This window comes from Anarhichas minor, unplaced genomic scaffold, assembly GCF_050575085.1.
Source record: "Anarhichas minor isolate MPS153535 unplaced genomic scaffold, ASM5057508v1 ptg000031l, whole genome shotgun sequence".
Lineage (NCBI taxonomy): Eukaryota > Metazoa > Chordata > Actinopteri > Perciformes > Anarhichadidae > Anarhichas > Anarhichas minor.
In genome coordinates, this window is record NW_027466477.1 from 243,073 (window position 1) to 262,607 (window position 19,535).

Sequence of the window (19,535 nt, forward strand, 5' to 3'; positions counted from 1 at the left end):
CACGTAGAATATTTATATATATATATATATTTTTTAAATGTTTGACTGTCCCCAGATCCCCCGTTTGGCCCCCGTGATGAATCTTCATTGGTTACTGAGCTGCAGAGGATGCAAAGATCCCGACACGCTGTGAAGGACATGATGTGCAGATAATCGCTTTAGAACAGGGATGGGGTTTCTTCCGGTGAACCTTGTGCTTTTCTGTTGAGCGTCACAATGTGGTTGGCTGTCCGGCCGCTTGAAAGGAAAAAGAAAGACAGAAAAGGAAACCCACAATTTTTATAAACCAAAATTGTTTTAGGGGTTTGTAGAAGGCAAGGACATGCAGCTCTAATGAAAGAAAAGCTCTCTAATAATGACTTTGGAGTCTTTTGATTGAGTCTCTGATTTGATTTTGTGGTTTTCTGATCCCCAAATGATCACAGCTGCTGAGAGGTTATGTAAATGTGAGCTCGAACTTCTGCTCTCGCGCAGACAAGGAGAAAGGGACGGAAAGTTACTGTCATCCTCTCCCAGCTGCTACATGTTTCTCTTCCTCCTGATGCAGCTTCAGATCCACCGACCCATTGAGCCAAGCTTCACTGTGTCTGACACTTCCTTTATTAAAGCTGCACCGGGTCGGATTTCTATATTAAAGTACACTCGTCTTATCAGCCACACAGAGAGGCTGCAATAAAGAATGAAACCTTTGAAGTGCACCTTTCATTGTTTGATCATAAAACAGTGTCAGGTTTACTTTGAAAATAATAAATCAAACAAAGCTTTGTCTGTTTTTCTTTACCTGGTTTATGAGCACCGTATTTACTGCTGGTGCTATGACACCATCACCTTATTGAAATGATTCATCAGTGAAAAGATGAAATATGGCCGACATTACCAAACAATAAGGAACAACAACACCTTACCCTTTCTTATAATATTAGAGAACAATTAAACTTTGTATTTATGAGCATTACGTAACGGGGAAGTTATCTTTTTATTCCTGGTGGTTGTGTTTTTAGATATTCAGACTGGTGGTTGATGTGCCTGGAACTCATTAATGATGTGGATGGATGGTTTGAAACATTGTTATAGAAACAGTATACAGAGAGAAAAGGGGTGAGACAAAAGAGGGAGAGAATCAGGGCAAAGCTTGTGTGAGAGAACAGAGGGAGGAGGGACTTACAGCGGGAGCGGATGTAGCACTGGTGGCAGTTGAGGAGGCCGTTTCTGATCCGGACGTCCGTCCCCGTAGTCGTGTCGCCTAACTGTCCCTTACACACACCGCACTGAAGAGAGACAGGGGGACTATTTTCAACTGCGGATTAATATACATTTGGTGCTCTTGTGAGTCTTTCTGGCAGCAGGACGGTGTATGAAGGACTGACTTGAAATAGCGCCGCTCATTGTAATGACGTAAAGATGTCAGCCAGTGAAACAGTGTGGATCACCGATATGTTTGTGGTAGTTTTTGTACAACAACTGTAGATTTGAACACAATAATTGCTGCACAACACACACCAACACTACTGTTAAGGTACAGTAGCGTTCATACTTGTAATAGATAATTAAATGAATAAAAAACTAAATGAATTCTGTCACCGACCTTGAAGCAGTGAATGTGGAAGTAAAGACTGAGGGTCTCTATGATCATGGCCGCCCCCTTCCCCAAAGGCTGCCCACAGCTGGAGCACAGCTTCTTCCCACTGACAGACCTGCAGGAGGGAGGGAGAGACAGAAAAGCCTGTGATACCAGAAGCACCTGTCGACGGTGTGAAGTACTGATTACTTAAAACAGTTAGGCTCTTTTGACAGTGAATATGAAAGAAAAGCACAATAAGCTGTTCATTTGTCAGTGTTTTGTTGAAACTGATGTAATGAATTGAATCCCAGCCACAGTTACTCTTCAAAACCCAAAGAACAGCAGAACCTCTTTACAGTAAACAACTACTCATCTTGAACTTAAGGTCAGATAGCATCCTCTGCAGTGGACTACAGTGAACAAAAATAGATTATTTTAAAAGAAAGTGTGGTGGTATACATACAGTATACTGTATATACATACATATATGTATACTATATATAAATATATTCCATTCCTTGCCTACAATGTTTCAGGTCGCTCCTTCTGCTATTCTGTCTGATAGCTTGTTGTTTCTTAGCTGTTTATGTTTCTATTGATCAAGGTCCTCGTGTTTAACGTTCACCAGACTCCGTCTACTTCACATGTTTTCTTGTGCCTTCTGTGTGTTATTTTCCCACTCATTTGTAATGAAAAATGTATTTCACTGCAGGTGAGCTGGCACATTCAAGTTGTTATTGTTTACAAATGAACATTTAAGTGTAAAACAAAGAAAAAGATGAAATGAAAATAATTAAAAACTCCCGTTTCCTCTCATTGCATTGAAATTCACATTGCATTCAAGGGTCCTTGCTGCAGTGCTACATGAGACGGGTGGAGAAATGTGGGCAGCAAAGCAGAAAATGACAGTGCAGAAATGAATCCCCCCCCCCCCTCCCCGTCCCCGTCCCCGTCCCTCTCCCTCCCTGTGGGCTGTTTGTGATGCAGTACCTGTTGGGTGCTGGAGGCAGCGTGTCTGGAGGCGGTGGACATGCTGCGGGGGGTTTTGATGAGCTGCGGCACATGTTATTATCAATGGGACCACTCCTAGAAATGGACAGCAACATGCAACATGATGATGACTCACAGCTACAGCGACTCTATTGGCTGGCAGAGTCAGACACGAACCAATCCAAAGCCAGAACGAGCTGAACAAACTACATTACTCACTAATGTTTAAGCAAAACCCAGACCTACCTTATTCTTTTACTGACTCTAATGAATGTTTAGAACACTTTTCTTGTCACAGACTATTGTTTCTTTATGTGGAGGAAGACTATGGGGGGAAATACTGCTGCAATATGCCACCTGCTGGTCGAACAGGTTAACTGAAGGTGTTACTAAAAGATCCACTCTGCTAGTCACAAATACGTATTTACAGCCAGAATGAAACGTGAATACATAGTGTTGCTGTAAACAGTGCTTGGTTGTCTTGTACACCACACTAATCATTAAAGGACATTCTGTGTGATTTCAACAGTGGGCTCCTAACTTATAACTGATAAATGGAAAATTGAAAAGGGACTGAACTCTTGGACTGAAGGCTTCACACACACACACACACACACACACACACACACACACACACACACACACACACACACACACACACACACACACACACACACACACACACACACACACACACACACACACACACACACACACACACACACACACACACACACACACACACACACACACACACACACACACACACACACACACACACACACCTCCTGTCTCCTGCAGGCCGGCTGGGCTTGTTGCTGTCTGCTGAAGGCTCTTCTTGTTTCTTCACTGGAGTCGAGGTTTTGGTCGACATGGCAGGGAGTTTTTGGCCGTTCTGCAGACTGTGACCGAGAGTTTCTGCTTGACTGCTGCTCTGACTCACCGAGCTGAGGATCAGAAACAAACCGTGTTGTTCATCGTATCTACACGTTCTCTTTTCATATTTCCTCTAACGTTTTTTAGGACTGATCCCACTGAAATCTACAGTATGATACAATAATACAGTTTGATACCCTGACTCGCAAATAGGGCTGAGACAAAAGTTGAGACACAACAATAACTTGCAAAGTATATACTGTATTAAACACATGCAGCTCCAGTTTCAATAAATAAAAAAGGCACGTATCACATGAAAACAAATGCAAATTTGACCTTTCATTGTGTATCTGCAGGTAAACATTAAACTAAAACTTGACAACCGAATTCTAAGTTGTCTAATCGTCTACATATGTTTCTCACAAGATTGTAAATAACCTTGTTGTACAAGGACCACATCTTAAGCCACCGTTGCTCAGAATCTCAGCTGAAAATGCCTTCAGTGCAACATTTGTCACTTTAAGATTGGTCGCTAACCTTCTGGCCGTTTTCATGCTGTCGTCAGCGGTGCTGATGTCACTGGTCCGGTCGTTTTCTCTGCGTTTCCATTCGACACTCTCTGAGCTCCCCCTCTGTGCCGTCCAATCACAAACAGGGGAACGGTTAGCCGAGCAACCAATCAAAAACAGAACACCGTGCCCACTCAAGTAATTCTATCCAATTGTCACCCAGATTCCTCTCCCGGATCGATACTTAAGTAACGCACGCTTCTAACAAACTATCTATAATCAATCAGCCATTCACCGACTGCCTCTCCAGCAGCTCCTGCTTGCGTTCCCAGTCGGCCAGCGAACGGACGATGGTGTCCTGGGGCTCCGAGGTGGAGGACACCTCTCCTCGGCTGGGAGAGGGCAGGGCTGAGGAGCGGGGAGTCAGAGGCGCCACAGTCTCCTCCAGTATCCTACGCTCCTGTTGTGATGGGAGGGCTGGGTCAGTTTTATCAGTCAGAAAGTACACTTTACTACATTTAACTGGCTTATCTTGTAACCAGCATCACATGTAGCTTTAAAACATGCACCTCCTCGTGGTACTTCCTCTCCTCCTCCGCCACCTCCCTCTGCGCTTTCTCCCACTCCTCCTTCAGCTTCTCCTGCTCGCGCCGGTACTTCTCCTGTCACCATGGCAACAGACACATGACATACAGCACAGAGCCTCAGCTGTCTGCAGGTGGATATGTTGGCAGGAAAACAGAGACGATGCGCAGACATATCTGCCATCGAGAGGCTTTTCAAAAAGGCTTCAGTCTGAATCAGTCGATGATACAAATTTCTCTTCTAGTGCATTCTGCTTAATTTAATCCGAGAAGGGACTGCGACCTGTACATCCTGCTGCAATAATTGGCAAGACTTATGTAGACTTGTATAAAATGTACGTGTGTGATTCCCTCAGTATGCACTTTAAATATAAGCCTGGACTTAGAGACATAAATGAATGCAAAGGCAGCTTGCTACACCTCTGTTATGGTAAAATAGCTCAGATCTTATATTTGCTTGTTAGGAATAAAGAGAAAACAAAAGAGACCAGAAGCAGGCACTGCGGACAAAAGGCAAAAGTAGAGCATGCAGAGGTTCCTACACAATTTATATTTCAAAAGCTGCCTGAAAATTGCTCATAACTTTTCCATTTATGTATGTATTTATGTATGTATCAGCAGCTGGGCAACATGAGCGCCAGCACTTCAGGTTATTCCAGACGAGCTAAAACATCATCAGACTAGTTTTTTTTTTACTCTTCTCAGACTTGTGTAGGAACCCCAAATCGAAATATCCAAAATTTAGAGACAAAGCAACATAAGCAGGACAGATGACAGATCAATGCACGGAGAAAACAGATAATAGAACAGAACCGGAAAGTTAACAAGCACATTGATGCACCAGACAGACATTCATCCATTTCAGCGCATCTCATCTCAAACAGTCAACTGGACAGACGGGAAATCTGTACTCATCACTGCTGGGATTTATTTATCAAGATTACACTGTAGATGAGTACAGTATATTATGGATGCCAATGAATCCTTTAAATGTTTAAGATATGTGGACCTGAGATGCACCTCTGATTAGTTGAGGAGAGAGAGGGTGATCTGGGCAGCAGCAACAGCAGCAACCTCGGACAAAGTCCTTTGTCTGTGTATGTGCATGAGATAGAGAAATGAGCAGACAGAACCACACTGGAGGTTCTTTCGCTGCACGACACCGCCCTCTAGTGGTCAAAGTGTGCATCTGGCGTGGTTGGGCGGTGCCTTTGGGAGGACAGGCTCAATATAAAAACAAACATGGAGGCAAGCTTTGCAAGGAGCAATGAAATGTGGTTAATCCATCTGATCCGTCACAGAGCAGCTTCCTGTGCCACTGCATGATTCACAGTATGGTTAACAGTAAAGTATTCTGGGCTGAAAAGGTTTTCAGTATCTAGTTTGGACATTTATGATGTAACCTAGATGTCTACAAAGACAGACAAACAAACTTAGCCCAGTTTTAAGTCCACACATCTTTTTATCTACTTCTAATACTTACTGATGAGACACAATGCCTGTCTTATGCTATGTCTCATGCAGAGCTTATTTGTCAACAAGTCATCCCAAATAGCTGCATTGTGTAAATGTGCTAATAAAGCTGTACATGCTGATTGCCAAACTTCATAGCTGAACTCGGTCAGCTGTGTGCTTGAACAACTTTAGTGAGAGAGTGAGGCCTCATAATTAACTAGCTTCACACCTCAACCAATGATTTCTTTCCCTAGGAGTTGTTTGTTATCTCAGTTGTCAAAACACAATAAGACATTTACAACCCAAAAAAATCCATTCTGTGCCTAATCCTCACGGTGCTGGTGCCTTGCTCCACCCACTAAGCTCCAGAGGGAACTGAACCCCTGACCTTGCAGACTCATGCGCCATGCTTCACCCTTTGAGGTATTCTGTGTACCTGCAGCATGCGCTCCTGCTCTTGCTGCCACCTTTCCTGACGCTTTCGCTCCTCATCCGGGTCCCAAGACCAGCGGTCACCCCGCCTGGCCTGGGGCAACACCGGGTCTGACACCTGATAGACCCCAACACACACACACACACACACACACACACACACACGCACACAAACAAACATCAACAACATGCACAAATACACACAGCGCACACATATTCATGCACACATTCACACTCACCAACAAACCAACCACCATTCTCTCTCTCACACACACACACACACACACACACACACAAATGTGTTTACACATCCACCACAGGAAAAGAAGAAGGGAAGGGAGGAGACAGAAATAGTTGGTCTACCACAACAGCACTACTCCAATGCTAGCCAAAGGATTCCTACTAAGGAGAGAGAAGACAGAGAAAGAGAGAGATGAGCTCAAACGAAAACAAAAGCTGTCTCGGCCGTTTTCTACAGCGTCCTCATCTGGCATGCTACATGAACAGCTGTGTGTGTCCTGTGATGTGTGGTAGAGCCTGGCAGTTTAACACAGTGACAAACACCTGATCCTCGAAAATGATGAAAGGTTTAGATGCCAACAGTCTTTTTTTAAATGTTTCTTGGTTTAGGTTATGTTTCTATATAGATGAAAGTATTTATTTTTCCTTATCCTTACCTGCAGACTATGTTTCCAGCATTTGACTTGTGTTTAATCTCCGTGTTCATGCAGTATGTTAAACTACACTACTGTAACCCAGGAGATAAGCCAGATGAGAAGCGGCAAACGTTTTCAGAATCTGACAGCAAAATATTATGTCGTCAGATGATGCTTTTTACTCACGTTTCCACAACGATCCTTCTCCATCTCTTCTGTAGAGGAAACGTGACAGGGAACATTAGTTAAAATACAATTACACAAACATTTTGGATGCATGTCATGAAAACGAAATGCCTTTAGATGGGACAAATATTTAGGAAAATGACAACACGGCAAGTGTTGGTTTGACAGCTGAAGCAGTGAAGATGCTGATGAAAGAAAACAAAGAGAGAGTCCGGTCCACCAAGAGCAACATACTGCATCTGGAGTTAACCAATAAGATGTCTTATCTTGCTGTTGTTTTGTCCTTATGTTTTGATGTGGAGAGCTGTAAATCTAAACTTTTTAAAGTTTCTCTGGTTAGAAGTGATTCAGATGTTGAGGTTAAGAGAGCTCCGGTCAGGATTTATTATTACGGGGTCTATTTGAATCTATTTCTATGTACACATGTCTGTGTGTTGATCCGCTCTCAGAGTGAATTAAAGAGCGGGCGAGAAAGCAGGCAAACAAGGATTGAAAACATTTCAATTTTGGAATTGTTTATAGACCACCGATCAAACTATTTAGAATGAATATCGGTCGATCGATCGGAGCACCTTTAGTTGAGGTCGACCTGATGCTGTAGCTTTTGGTGGATAAGATGATAATGTAAACATAAAACTGAACATTCATAAAGTTAAGTAGGTCATCTATGAGGATTGTCATAAATTGGCATAGGTGACCTACTCCACTGGATAATTTGGAAAAGCATCCTAATCAACATGATGAAACCAGTACGAGTCAAAATAAAGAACACTGCAACACCGATGAGTTCTACCTGGAGCATGTGTACACCATTATACTTCAAAAAACATTTACAACAGAGCGAGAGCACATCACTGATCATCCACAGCATTCTGGAAATGAGCGACAAACAAGAGATGGGACTGAAGGGGCTGTTGTGCAGCCCTTGAAAAAACGGCAGGGAAACCCTGTGCGTTCAGCAACCGGGGACGGAAACATGAGCTCCGCCGATGAATGAAGGGGTTTACCTGGCGGGACGAAGAACTCCCAGCGTAAGTTAGGGTTGCTGGTGGCCAGTGGAGACCTGATACTGTTTGCAAGCTCTATAGCGAAATAAAAAATATGCGGGTGGAAGGAAAGGAGGGAAGGGAGTGATAAGGAATAGACAGATGTCAAAACCAAGAGTTGTATGGACAACAGAGAATTGGAGAAATCAAACTGGGGAAGGCTTTTACTGTTGTGCTCATGTGATACTGTAAATTAATTATAACTGGGAAAAACAATCTTAGGTCTTTAAAGAAAGGCAAAAAGGGGGAAAAGCCAGCAAGGAGGATATGCTAATCAAACTCAGAAACCAAGGAGGTGTATGGAAAAGAAGCTGCTGGCTTGGTATTTGGATGTAAAGAGTTCACCAACCTGCTGTCGTTTCCCTTGGTGGGTGATATTCAAACGATCCTGGTGCAGCTAAGCTTGGTAAATTCTCTCTTCTCTGTGACGAGTCCTGGGAACTGGGAACACTTGCCTGCAGAGAGATTCAAAGATTATCCGTTGGATGTCAGGGTGAATGTTTCTTTAAAGGTTGTGTTAGTTTTGGTTGCAGCCTCACCTGTAAAGTTACAGGCTGACTTTGCCGTGTGTTGACTCCTGACTTGACAATGTTGTGTTTGGCGTCTGAAAACACACAGACAACACAGTTTGATTAAAACTTTAAAAGACACTTTCCTTTTACATTTTTTCCCTCAAAAGATCTATTTTTTGTGTCTTCCATAACTTCTAGGTCACATTATAACAATCCATGACCTGGATGACACAAGTCTACGATCAACCACAAGGGGTCAGTGTAGCAACATGCTGCTCAGACCTGCAGGAGGTGTTTGTTGAGACGCAGCCTTTGACTTCTCCTCCTCTGGAGCAGCTACCGACTGGCTTCCAGTCTCCCCAACGCTTTCTTCTGGCTTCTGCAGCTCCTATAAGCATCACAGATGGTTTCAAAGATGAATAATAAATCAAACAAGCCTGAGATCAAGAGGCATATGTAGTGCGTGAGGTATATGTATAAAACATTTGATTCCAGTCTTGAAGAGTTCAATAATCACGAGACTGTAAAATGCAATAATAGACAAATAGCTAAGGCAGGAGGTGAACATGTCACACAGTTATCTTTACTGCTATTTAGTAAAATTCCTGACCGATGGGAGCGAGGTGGGCCGGCTGGGTGGTGTTGAATGACAGATGACTTTTTCTTCTTGGACGTCCTTAGAAGTCAGTTCTGTGCCACTTTGAGCCTCCTTGGCCTTTGCTGACGCGGGGTTTTCTCCTCTGGTTGAGGTGAGCGGTCTGCGTGTTGGTGAGGGAGCATCTACAGTGCTGTTGCTGGTTTTGGAAGGCGACGCCTGGAAGTGAGGAGGAGATTCCCTTCCTCGACTCTCAGGCGTGGTGGGAACGTCGTCACTTCCTATGTCGCCGTTGACTCGGAGCAAACAATCCGCCTAAATGGGAAGACAACATGTTTAATATTGACTTCATATACACACTGCAGAGTTCAAGAAGATGCTTTGAAAGCATAAAAGGGTCATAAGAAATGTCCAGGCAGTACATGCATTCATGATGAATTTTAATTCAATTTAATTCAGATTTATTTTGTCCTGATTAATACAATATGACCAGTTTTTGGCTGATGGGCTAAATATTCTCTTTCATTGGATTTTGTCGCTATTCTGTTCAATTCCAAAGGATTTGGATTATTTATTTATCAAAAAATTAGTGCATACGAGTAAATTTGGTTCTGTATGAGATTCTTAATGTTTATAATTTGTCTTAACTTGTGATAGGACTTAGCTGGATGACAAATTGGTTTAGAGTTTTGAAACATCTGCAGGAAACATTGGCTGAATTTCCGGTACAATAAGGCTACTCTAGCTCAAAATATTTTCAACAGTACACAAAATGATTTGATGACAAACAAAGAAATGAAGATGAACCCCATGCCTACAAACCCAGTGCCCTCATTCGTGGTCATTACCAGCCTCTCATCTCTGTCCGCTATTAGTTATTCATCTAGCTGGCCTCTATGACAAAGAGGCACTAATGTATGTGTGAGGAGCTCCTAGTGAGCGGTAACTTAAGACACAGTGGTGGAGTTGGGTGAATGCAGGCTCTCAGTCTGGCCCCCCCCTCGCCCTCCCCCTCCGCCTCCACCTTCTCATCCCTCTCCTAGCAGCCTGTGTGGGCCCTCTTTGTCCGCCTGGAGCCCACTTCACATTGAGAGGACCCTACTTGTGAACTTCTTAAGTCAATAGGGAACAGAGGGCTCCATTCAAAGCCGGGCGCCGCTCAGAATCCTGACAAGACATTCCAGAAAAGCGCTGTGCTCCATTTGGTCTGGTAATAATCTGCCCCTCCCCTCCCCGCCACACCAAAACATAGGATCTCATTTTGAATATTCCCATTTGGATTTCTCTTTTTTTTTTTTTTAGAAGAAGAAAAGGAAATGGACCCTGTTGAGAGTACTTTGAGCTAAACTGAAACATTACATGCTTCTTCTGGGAGGGGGAGTCTCGTGTTTTCCTAGAAACCACCCGACTCATCACCATGGCGGTTCTGTGGCATCCTAATGGAAGTGCCAAGAGAGCTGGAGGGGAATTCACCCACCAGCCTGTGAGGACATCAGCCAACACTGGGAAGTAACCACATGTAAAGTGGTCAAGACAGTCACACTAACCGAATCTCAATCATTACGAGTCATCACGAGTAAAGAGTCTAAATAGAGTCAACACTGTGGGCGAGAGGGGAGGTTTAACGGTGACAACCAGACACTTAAAATGTCAACAACCCACATGGCATTAGGATGCTGTAAAGCGTAGTCACAGCAGCAATAACGCATTGACTTTTATGGGAAGTTGAGATGATGACAAGCGCTTCTGAGTCAGTCTCACCTTGCTGGGCCATGGTTCACCCGCTGAGGACCGGGGCTGGAAGTAAGGCTTGGGCATCAGCAAAGGCACCGGTTTGGGCGACAGGGTTCGAGTGGACGGCGGCTCGGACGAGCGAGAGCGGATCTGAGGCCGCTGGTGCGGGGGGGAGTCTTTGGGGAACTCCTCGATTCGCGCCTCCAGTGTGGACGTGAACTTCGGAGCCGGGGCGGACTGCTGGCGCAGATACCTCATGGGCCCGTCGGGGTCCACGTCGAAGGGGTCTGGGGTCGTCGGGGAGGCGGACAGGGAGAGGGAGAGAGGGAAGGGAGAGCAGGGAAAGGAGGGATCAGCAGATATGCTGCGGTCCAGGAGGTTTGGCAACTGTAGGCGTTCCAGGACTGTTTCACTGATGGAGAAGCGCTGGGCGTAACGCTGCAGGATGGACGAAGCCTCCTCTTGGGTTCTGGCTCTCCTGTACGCGTCCCGCAGGTCATCCTCACGACGCTCCCTGTTGAAGAGAAAAGGAGGTGGAGGAGGGATAACAAAGCAATTCAGCTGTGTAAAATGTGAAGCAACTGATATGACCCAGTTTGATTTACATTAAATAAATGATAACTTTGTTACTCTATTGTTAGGTGATATGACAACTGATTTTACCTGTTCAAACTACACATCAAATTTAACAAGATTTGATCAAAGATGATCTTCCCCATCATAGACATCTATTTCTTCTACCTCACTCAGCAGACCTGCTCTTCCTAGTTTACTTGTTCTCTATGGGAGACCTACTTAAATGAACTCCAGGAGGAGTCGCCGTCACCTTTGTGCTCACTAACAGGAATTAGAATAAAGATTAAAGCCTCTTCTCTAAGAAAGGCCTAGTGTCCCATTATACTAGTATTGTTTTGTACTTTTCGCTGAATACAAATCAAACATCCTATTTGTGTGCATTTCACCTACTTTTCCTCCACTATCTCTCTGTAGGTCTTGATGCTTCTTCTCCTCTGGGAGACACAGGGGCCTCCAGTCATCAACTGCTCCATCATCTTCCTCTCCTCCTCCTTCTTGATCAGGTCCTGGGAGATACTCCTCCTCCGGTTTTTCCATCGGGCCAGGTCCTGACACACAAACAGATTGGAAAGAGTTTCAGTTGCAAGTGAAACAAGGCAAGAGGGCTTGGCTCTGCAGCGCTGTGAGACCTGAAGCACTGCTGTGGCCCTAGAAAACTGATTTAAGTTGTTTAACTGGGGCACAGCAAAACATTACTTTGCTTTAGCCTGCAGGCACTCAAATCATTGCACATAACTGATAAACTCCTGACGCAATAGAGACAAGAAATACAAACTGAGCAGATGAGACAAAGTAATCCCAATCCAGAAGGTACAAAACTATCTTACTCAAACATAAATAAATACACAAACTGAGGGAAATAAGAATAGTCAGACAAAACGGAGAGACTCACATCCTGCCAGTGATCGTCCTCTTCCTTCATCCTGTTGTACTGGTTGTGCATCAGCTCATGACGCACCTGACTGTGAGGCTGCAACATGGCCTCCTCCTCACCACGCATGTCGATCATACTCACACTTCTAAGGAGAGGAGGGAGAGAGAGAGACACAGACAGAGAATATGGAAAGTGAAAAAGATGTGCTGACATGTCATTTCCAGAGTAGGACATGGTTTAGTTTTTTTAGTGAGCCCGCAGTGATTCTACACTTTTCTTTTGTGCAAACTTTGAACCAAACCTTTTTTTTTTTTTAAACATAGCAATGGCTAATAAGATATCTCCCCCCAAATCTATGTTTATACTGTAACATAAAAACAACACATCCAATCCATCATTATTAGGAGAAGAGAATAACCTGTAACCAACGGCTCAGCATGGATAACCACATAGAAATAAAAAATAAGACCACATGAATGGAAAACTGTTCATCTTCAAAGGTAACCTCTTGCTCACCAATTAGAACCAATAAGACAATCAAAATAAAACAAAACAAAAAAGTAGTAAGTCATTTTTCCTTTTGAATAATCACGTCACACTCCAACATTTGTCTCAACAGGAAATGCCTCACATTAAGGTTGTCTAATGAGACCTTTGACAACATCAGCTTCAGGTGCAGGCACCTGTGGTTCTACGTAACAACCCGTGTGGTCACATTGGTCTTCATATTTGTTCAGTCAGTCGTGTTAAAGCATTTTTAGATAATAAACAAGACAGTGAAGTGCAGCCTTTTGGTTAGGAGCATGCAGCTCATCACACACTTAGAACGGGTAAAACAAAGTCATGAGTGCAATAATAGTTGATTTAATATTCAAAAAAACTGATCGCCAACATACAATATTGGGTGGAACAATGGAAGAGATGACGGACATGTTATTTTATTGTAAAGGTTAGTGGGACGGTTACAATGCTCAACAACTGCTCCTCTGAATCACAACAAACAAAGCATGCGAGTCATTTCCTAGTTATGAATCAGCTCTCCTGCTTCATGAAAAGCTGCACTTTTTACATCAACAAATGACATCACCATGATGGTTTGTTTTGTAAGGGATGTGGAGTTATGAGGGTCACTGAAATGGTTGCGTTACGTGAAACATGCAGCTAGTAGAAGCACGGAGCTGATGTCGGAGCAGCACAGTTTAGTTAGTCCTCTCCACAGCCTCTACTGCAGAACTTTGAATACATCTGAGAGGAATGGATGTAGTATTATTGAAAACACATTTTCATGATCAAGCGTTGAGCTCCAGGGACATTGTCTGCCAGCACGCGGTCAAACACGTCCACCTTAACAAGTCATTTAACTTATTTACAATCTAAATTTAAGAAATGCAAGTATGAAAAATCTGCTAAATTTAAGACATTTTTGTTTTCCATTTAAAGAACACTTCTGTACAGAGTTGTCCTGAATCACATAAAATCATCTGTCTTTACATGGAATATTTTGGTCCAGTCATTTCACTCTTCAGTGTTGTTTTATAAATTAATTGATCTCATTCAGCTCAAATTCTGCCTGAAAACTATTTGTGTGGGAGCTGCTAAAATACTGTAAATTAAATCACTTCTTAATGACATTCAGTAGAGAATTAAAGGATAAGATGAGAGGTTTGAGTGGCCATTTTAGAGGATTTTCTTCCCTGGAAAGAGTATTGAGCACATGTCGTCACTTTTCTAAGTTTTAAAGCGAATGATTGAATCGTTTACTCTTCTGTGTTTATGACGCAAGAACAGGTTTTTGCCAGGATAATCGTTTTAAGTTTTTTTGATTTTCCAGGTGAAAAAAAAGAAAAAGATTTGTTTTGTCAGAATAATTTTTCAAATTTAGTGAAAAATAAAAATAATATTCTTCCAGGTGAGTTTTAATTTTTCCATGCACTCCAAACACAAGCTATTTAGATCAGACTTAGAAAATAGAGGTTTTTTTTGTCGCACTTACGTCATTAAAAACGATAAACATAAAGATATTAAAAACTGGCACAAAATATTTGATCAAACAAAAACATCAAAAGATTTAGTTGTTGCCAAAGACTTCAAGAAAGTTCTTTAAATGACTTCAACCTTTGGCAGATTTTCCCACTTGCATAAAGAAAAATCCAATTCAGTGACTCAACGAACAATTGAATGACTTATTGAGAGGTCTTTGTCTTTTAGTGCAGAGCAGTGCTGGGCCAGATAGCTGAGCTCTGAGTGGTAAATGGACGACTTACTGTGGGTCATCTGACACACTATGTGTGCGGCTGAATCTACAGACGGCAGAGAGCATGGAGAGAGAGAGCACAATCACAAATGAATACGAGGACACTCGACAGAGGAACACGTCATTCACTCACGAGAATATCAAAACACAGTGATGGAATATTTGATATCTGGTGGGTAACATCACAGCTGACAATGAGTTGAGAATGGTTCATTATTATTGTTTTAAACAAGTGTGCCTGCTGGTTTTGCATCCACGTACAGATGTGTATGTCAGTTTCTGGGTTTACTGCTGATCCTCCAACCAAGCACAAGGGGGCAGTCTTATCCATAACACAGCCAGAGCAGAAGATGAGTTTACTGCATCACTGCAAACCAAAACTGCTAGCATACAACAGATGCAGATGGCAATGATCTTAAGACTGCAGCTGACACTTAACTATTGAAAAAAAAGAAGCACATGCATCTTTTATTAGACAGCACACGAGAAACATCAAGGATGTGGCTCTCTTTCTGTCTGTGACCAACTGCTGTAGGTTTGGCCTCAACCTGCGTCTTCACACGGTCTGTTTTATGGAGCTGCCTCTGTGATGTTCGAGGGGTGTGAGAGACAGCGTGGCCTGTGGTTTCTCGCCACAAGAGAACAAGGAGACTAAATTAAGAGAAGCCTCGCTAAACCAGGACCAGATAGACTTTGTTTGTTTGTTTTAGTAAAATGTCTACTTGCCGCATGTTGTTTGTAGGAAGATGTCAGGCTGTGACACAGTGGGGTTTGCGCTAAAGCCAGTTTTTTACTGGCAGACATTGGAATGGTGGATGTTTGATTGATTGGTAATGGTTTGACCAATTTATTACCAAATAATTTGGGTTCAAATTGGGTCAAATTAAGTGTCTATTGCCCCAATTCTCCTAATTGGGTGTACTGAAGAGATCAAAGGATGCCATCTAAGGTCAGGCGTAGTTCATCAAAAACTACATTCTCAAACGCTTCTCCAAATGTCTTAATACGTTTCCATGCATTCTCTTTACAGCAACAACAGCTTTTTAGAAAGCAATATCAATTTGTATTCATATGAAAAAAAAAAGGTGATGCAATCTTGAGATAGTTAAGTCATCCAGACAGCAGCATTGTGGTCTGAGGTCGAGGTCACATGCTGAGATAAGAGTCGATCCCTTGATTTTAAAGATGAATTGTGTAGTTTTAGTTCATTAAATGTAGTGTAGTTGCTGGAGGGGGCTCACGTTGCTGGAAGACTGCTGTCCGACCAAGAGTTCCCTCTCTGCGGGTCGTCACTCTCACTCAGCGCCCTCCCCTTCCGTCGGCCTGTATCGGCAGTGGGCACAGGAAGGAAGTGGGGGGGACTCGGGGTGGTGACGTGTTTGGGAGAGGTCAGCGTTTGGCGGGACCGCTTCTCATCTCGCTCTCCATCTGCGACTGACGGGACACCAGCGGCTGCCTTCCTCACAGCCGCCTCCTCCTCCTCCTCCTCCTCCTCCTTCTCCACCTGCTGCTGCTCCGTCACAGGTGGATGTTTCTCGGAGGCGATGACGGGGCTCGTTGCAGCGCTTGCTGCTCGAGTCGTCGAATGGTGGAATAGTTCCTCTGAGCACGAGCGAGCTGGAGTACTGCAGAAAGCAAAGCAAACTAAAACGTACTGCTGCCTGGTTATCATCCTATTTCATCAGACAGCATTCCTCTGGAGGAGCCTAAATGGAGTTTTTCTTGACGAGCTAACATGGTTTACAAACCTCATCCGAGCAGACCGGATGTGAAAACAAATAGGAGTCACAAAGCCAAGAGCAAAAATTCGCTGAACCCTCAGTTGTCTGTCATCCAGCTACTTTCTGAAAGGGTTATTATTGAACTATAAATCCCCAGGATGCATTGCAGGGAGAGACAGGCTGTGAAAAGGCCAGGCTCCAGTCCCAGTCTGTTCAGGGTCAGGGAAGGAAGAAAGCCTCATTTCCTTACATCCTGAGGGTGGGTTGCATGTTCACGTTCTCTGGGAGTGTGTTTCTGTGTGAACACCATACAGTACATGTTTGTGTGTACATGCTGGATATATGCATGGGTCTGTATTTGAAGGGGTGGTGTGCAGTTTTGTTCCTGGAATTTGCCGGAAAAAGTTCAAGTGATCTTGAAGAAGCTCGAAAACAAAACATTGATGGGCGACTGCAAACAGCGATATGTTGATATTAAACAACTGTTTTTCAAAGATTTAACTCCTGGCAACACTAAAACACACAAATTCCAGCCTCAGTTCTCTTCTTGAAAAATGCAAACTGATACCAACTAAAGATGCTGATATTAAAGCCTTTTAAAAACACCCTAGAAATCCCCCTTTTCTTTGGAACGCAGCTATACACAAGTCAGATTTCCTTTGAGCATTCTTTTCACTCCCTTGAAATGCTGACAATCCGATCCATGCCATAACATCTGTGCCAGAAAAAGCTGGAAACAGGGGGTGTGACTAATAACTCTCCAACAGGACTGTGAATGAAACGACTGCTGGACCAGGAAATAGCACAAGATAGGGCTGGATTGTGAATCAACAACAGAGACCCAAACAGACTCTTCATGAGACAAACATTGCAATCATAATGGTCTTCCGCACTGTGAGATATACAACAGCAGCTTCACAGCTCATAATCCTCACCATGTTAATCCGACACAAAACTGATAATTTGTGACCCCTGGCTGGCCTGCTGGGTAAAGACTGCATTACAAGAATGTGATCTCCATGTTTCATTGAGCCCTGGACCTCTCGCTGACTCACCGTTATGCTGCTCTGAAGAAGAACGGCATTGGAAACGATGATCTGGTAATGGCAGTGCCAAAAAGGAAAAGGGCTGGATGGAAATACCGGCTGTGAAAATTGAAACTATTGTACAACAAAGAGACAGTCCAGATGGAAACCGAAATAAGTGGATTACCCCGATTAACTGGGAGATTGTTTTTGGACAGATGTGCTGCAGATTTGTGGAACTTTTCAGTATTTTGAGTGGCACAAATACAATTCCATTCATCTAGTATGGTCGTGCAGGCAGGCAGTCAAAGTGGGCAAATTTGAACATGAAGCTGAAATGATCTGCATTGCTAGATGTCCCTAGTGGCAAGTTGAGTTGTTTTCTTGTTTGGGTGAACTGACCCTTCAACACAGCAAATATTCTGCTGCAATAAGAACCTGCAACGCTGACTCAAGACACGGTCGAGTCATTTAAATAACTCTCCAACAGATTTAGCACCGCATACAAATAGATCCAGCAGAAAAGAGCCATTGTTTTTTCTTATTCCAAGCATTCTTCTTCCGGCCGTCAACAGTGTGGTCGGTGATTCTGGTGTGTTGTGCTTGTAGTAGTCTGCCTCACGTGATGTAGACTGTGGGTATAAGTCTGCCATTCTCTTCCCTCTATTTCACTGCATCCTATGCTTACCGCCGCCGAAGAAGATTGTGATTGGTTTAAAGAAATACAATCAAACCAAAGCTCCCCCCCCCCCTTTACCAGAATGATAGCGAGCGGAGTCAGAACTTTCTTTAGTGCTGACACAGTGCTGTGGAGATACGTCTGGGTATGCAAGACCATGCTAGCAGCAGCTAATGTAGCCTCAAACCTCTAGCAGAGATGAGGAACAGACAGGTCTGGTTACCTCACTTTTTCTACCTCCAAAACACACCGTTTTTTCTGCATTTTCACAATTGTGAGCGTAATCACTTGAGGAAATACATCAGACTTCACATAGCTGCCCTCTGAAGACACAAAAAGTCTTTTTACAACTTATTTTCCCCAAATGCAGTAACACTAGCCTGTAAACAGACTTTTGTGTATGAAATAGGTGGAGTTGTCAAAAAACAAAAACACCACACAACAATATCACCAAACTATCATTAGAGAAATCTAAACAAACTATTTAAAATGCTATAAGGCGATCTATTATCTTTGGTTGATTTTGAGGAAATGTGAATCAGAACTGTGTCAAATAGAATTGGGCAGCTGATTTAAGAAAAACATGAATCGAGGTGAAGACCTTTGCTCAGAGGTGACCATCAGGCGAGTGACTGTCTCCGAGCGGGGCTCTGCATGGGGCAGAGGCTCACTGCTCCTCCTCACGCCCGCCGCATAGATCTTAATGCAAGGTGTGGAAGCAGTCTGCTCCCCTTCCTCCTCGTCCATTTTAGTCTGGGTCACCGCCTGAATCTGTATCTGGGGTTCGAGGGGCGGGCTGGGAGACTCTCCAGGTGGGTCGTCTAAGCTAGGGACCTCATTTGGACTGTTACATCGCACGCACACACACACACACACACACACACACACACACACACACACACACACACACACACACACACACACACACACACACACACACACACACACACACACACACACACACACACACACACACACACACACACACACACACACACACACACACACACACACACACACACACACACACACACACACACACACACACACGAAAAGGATGACGTAATGACATTGGAGCAGAATTAGCAGCAATGACCACAACATGGTGGACACGAGACAGGGAACACACAGATGTGGGGAAAAATGAGGTTCGCACACACAAGACGTAGAAGGGAGGCAAGAGGGAAAACACCATGACGGACGCAAAGGAAGGAGATGGAGATAAAAGAAAAAAAGAACAGTAATGCAAAATCATGAATACATGCGCACA

At 43.6% G+C, this 19,535-nt stretch overlaps 1 protein-coding gene across 1 annotated transcript in view; it reads right to left on the minus strand.

The window, feature by feature from the left end:
* Nucleotides 1–211: 211 nt before the first annotated feature.
* The window catches only part of LOC142964733 (LIM and calponin homology domains-containing protein 1-like), a 72,339-nt gene continuing 53,015 nt past the window's right edge, over nt 212–19,535 (minus strand). Inside the window, exons 9-29 of the mRNA XM_076105233.1 lie at nt 18,867–19,109; nt 16,082–16,465; nt 14,851–14,886; nt 12,605–12,731; nt 12,103–12,260; nt 11,164–11,650; nt 9,418–9,717; nt 9,090–9,195; nt 8,835–8,899; nt 8,645–8,750; nt 8,257–8,331; nt 7,250–7,278; nt 6,412–6,525; nt 4,506–4,598; nt 4,232–4,396; nt 3,965–4,059; nt 3,337–3,498; nt 2,552–2,647; nt 1,586–1,694; nt 1,166–1,268; nt 212–237 (exon numbers count right to left, since the gene is read on the minus strand). Of these exons, the coding sequence (XP_075961348.1) occupies nt 212–237; nt 1,166–1,268; nt 1,586–1,694; nt 2,552–2,647; nt 3,337–3,498; nt 3,965–4,059; nt 4,232–4,396; nt 4,506–4,598; nt 6,412–6,525; nt 7,250–7,278; nt 8,257–8,331; nt 8,645–8,750; nt 8,835–8,899; nt 9,090–9,195; nt 9,418–9,717; nt 11,164–11,650; nt 12,103–12,260; nt 12,605–12,731; nt 14,851–14,886; nt 16,082–16,465; nt 18,867–19,109 (3,079 nt within the window). The remainder of the gene's footprint in view (nt 238–1,165; nt 1,269–1,585; nt 1,695–2,551; nt 2,648–3,336; nt 3,499–3,964; nt 4,060–4,231; nt 4,397–4,505; nt 4,599–6,411; nt 6,526–7,249; nt 7,279–8,256; nt 8,332–8,644; nt 8,751–8,834; nt 8,900–9,089; nt 9,196–9,417; nt 9,718–11,163; nt 11,651–12,102; nt 12,261–12,604; nt 12,732–14,850; nt 14,887–16,081; nt 16,466–18,866; nt 19,110–19,535) is intronic.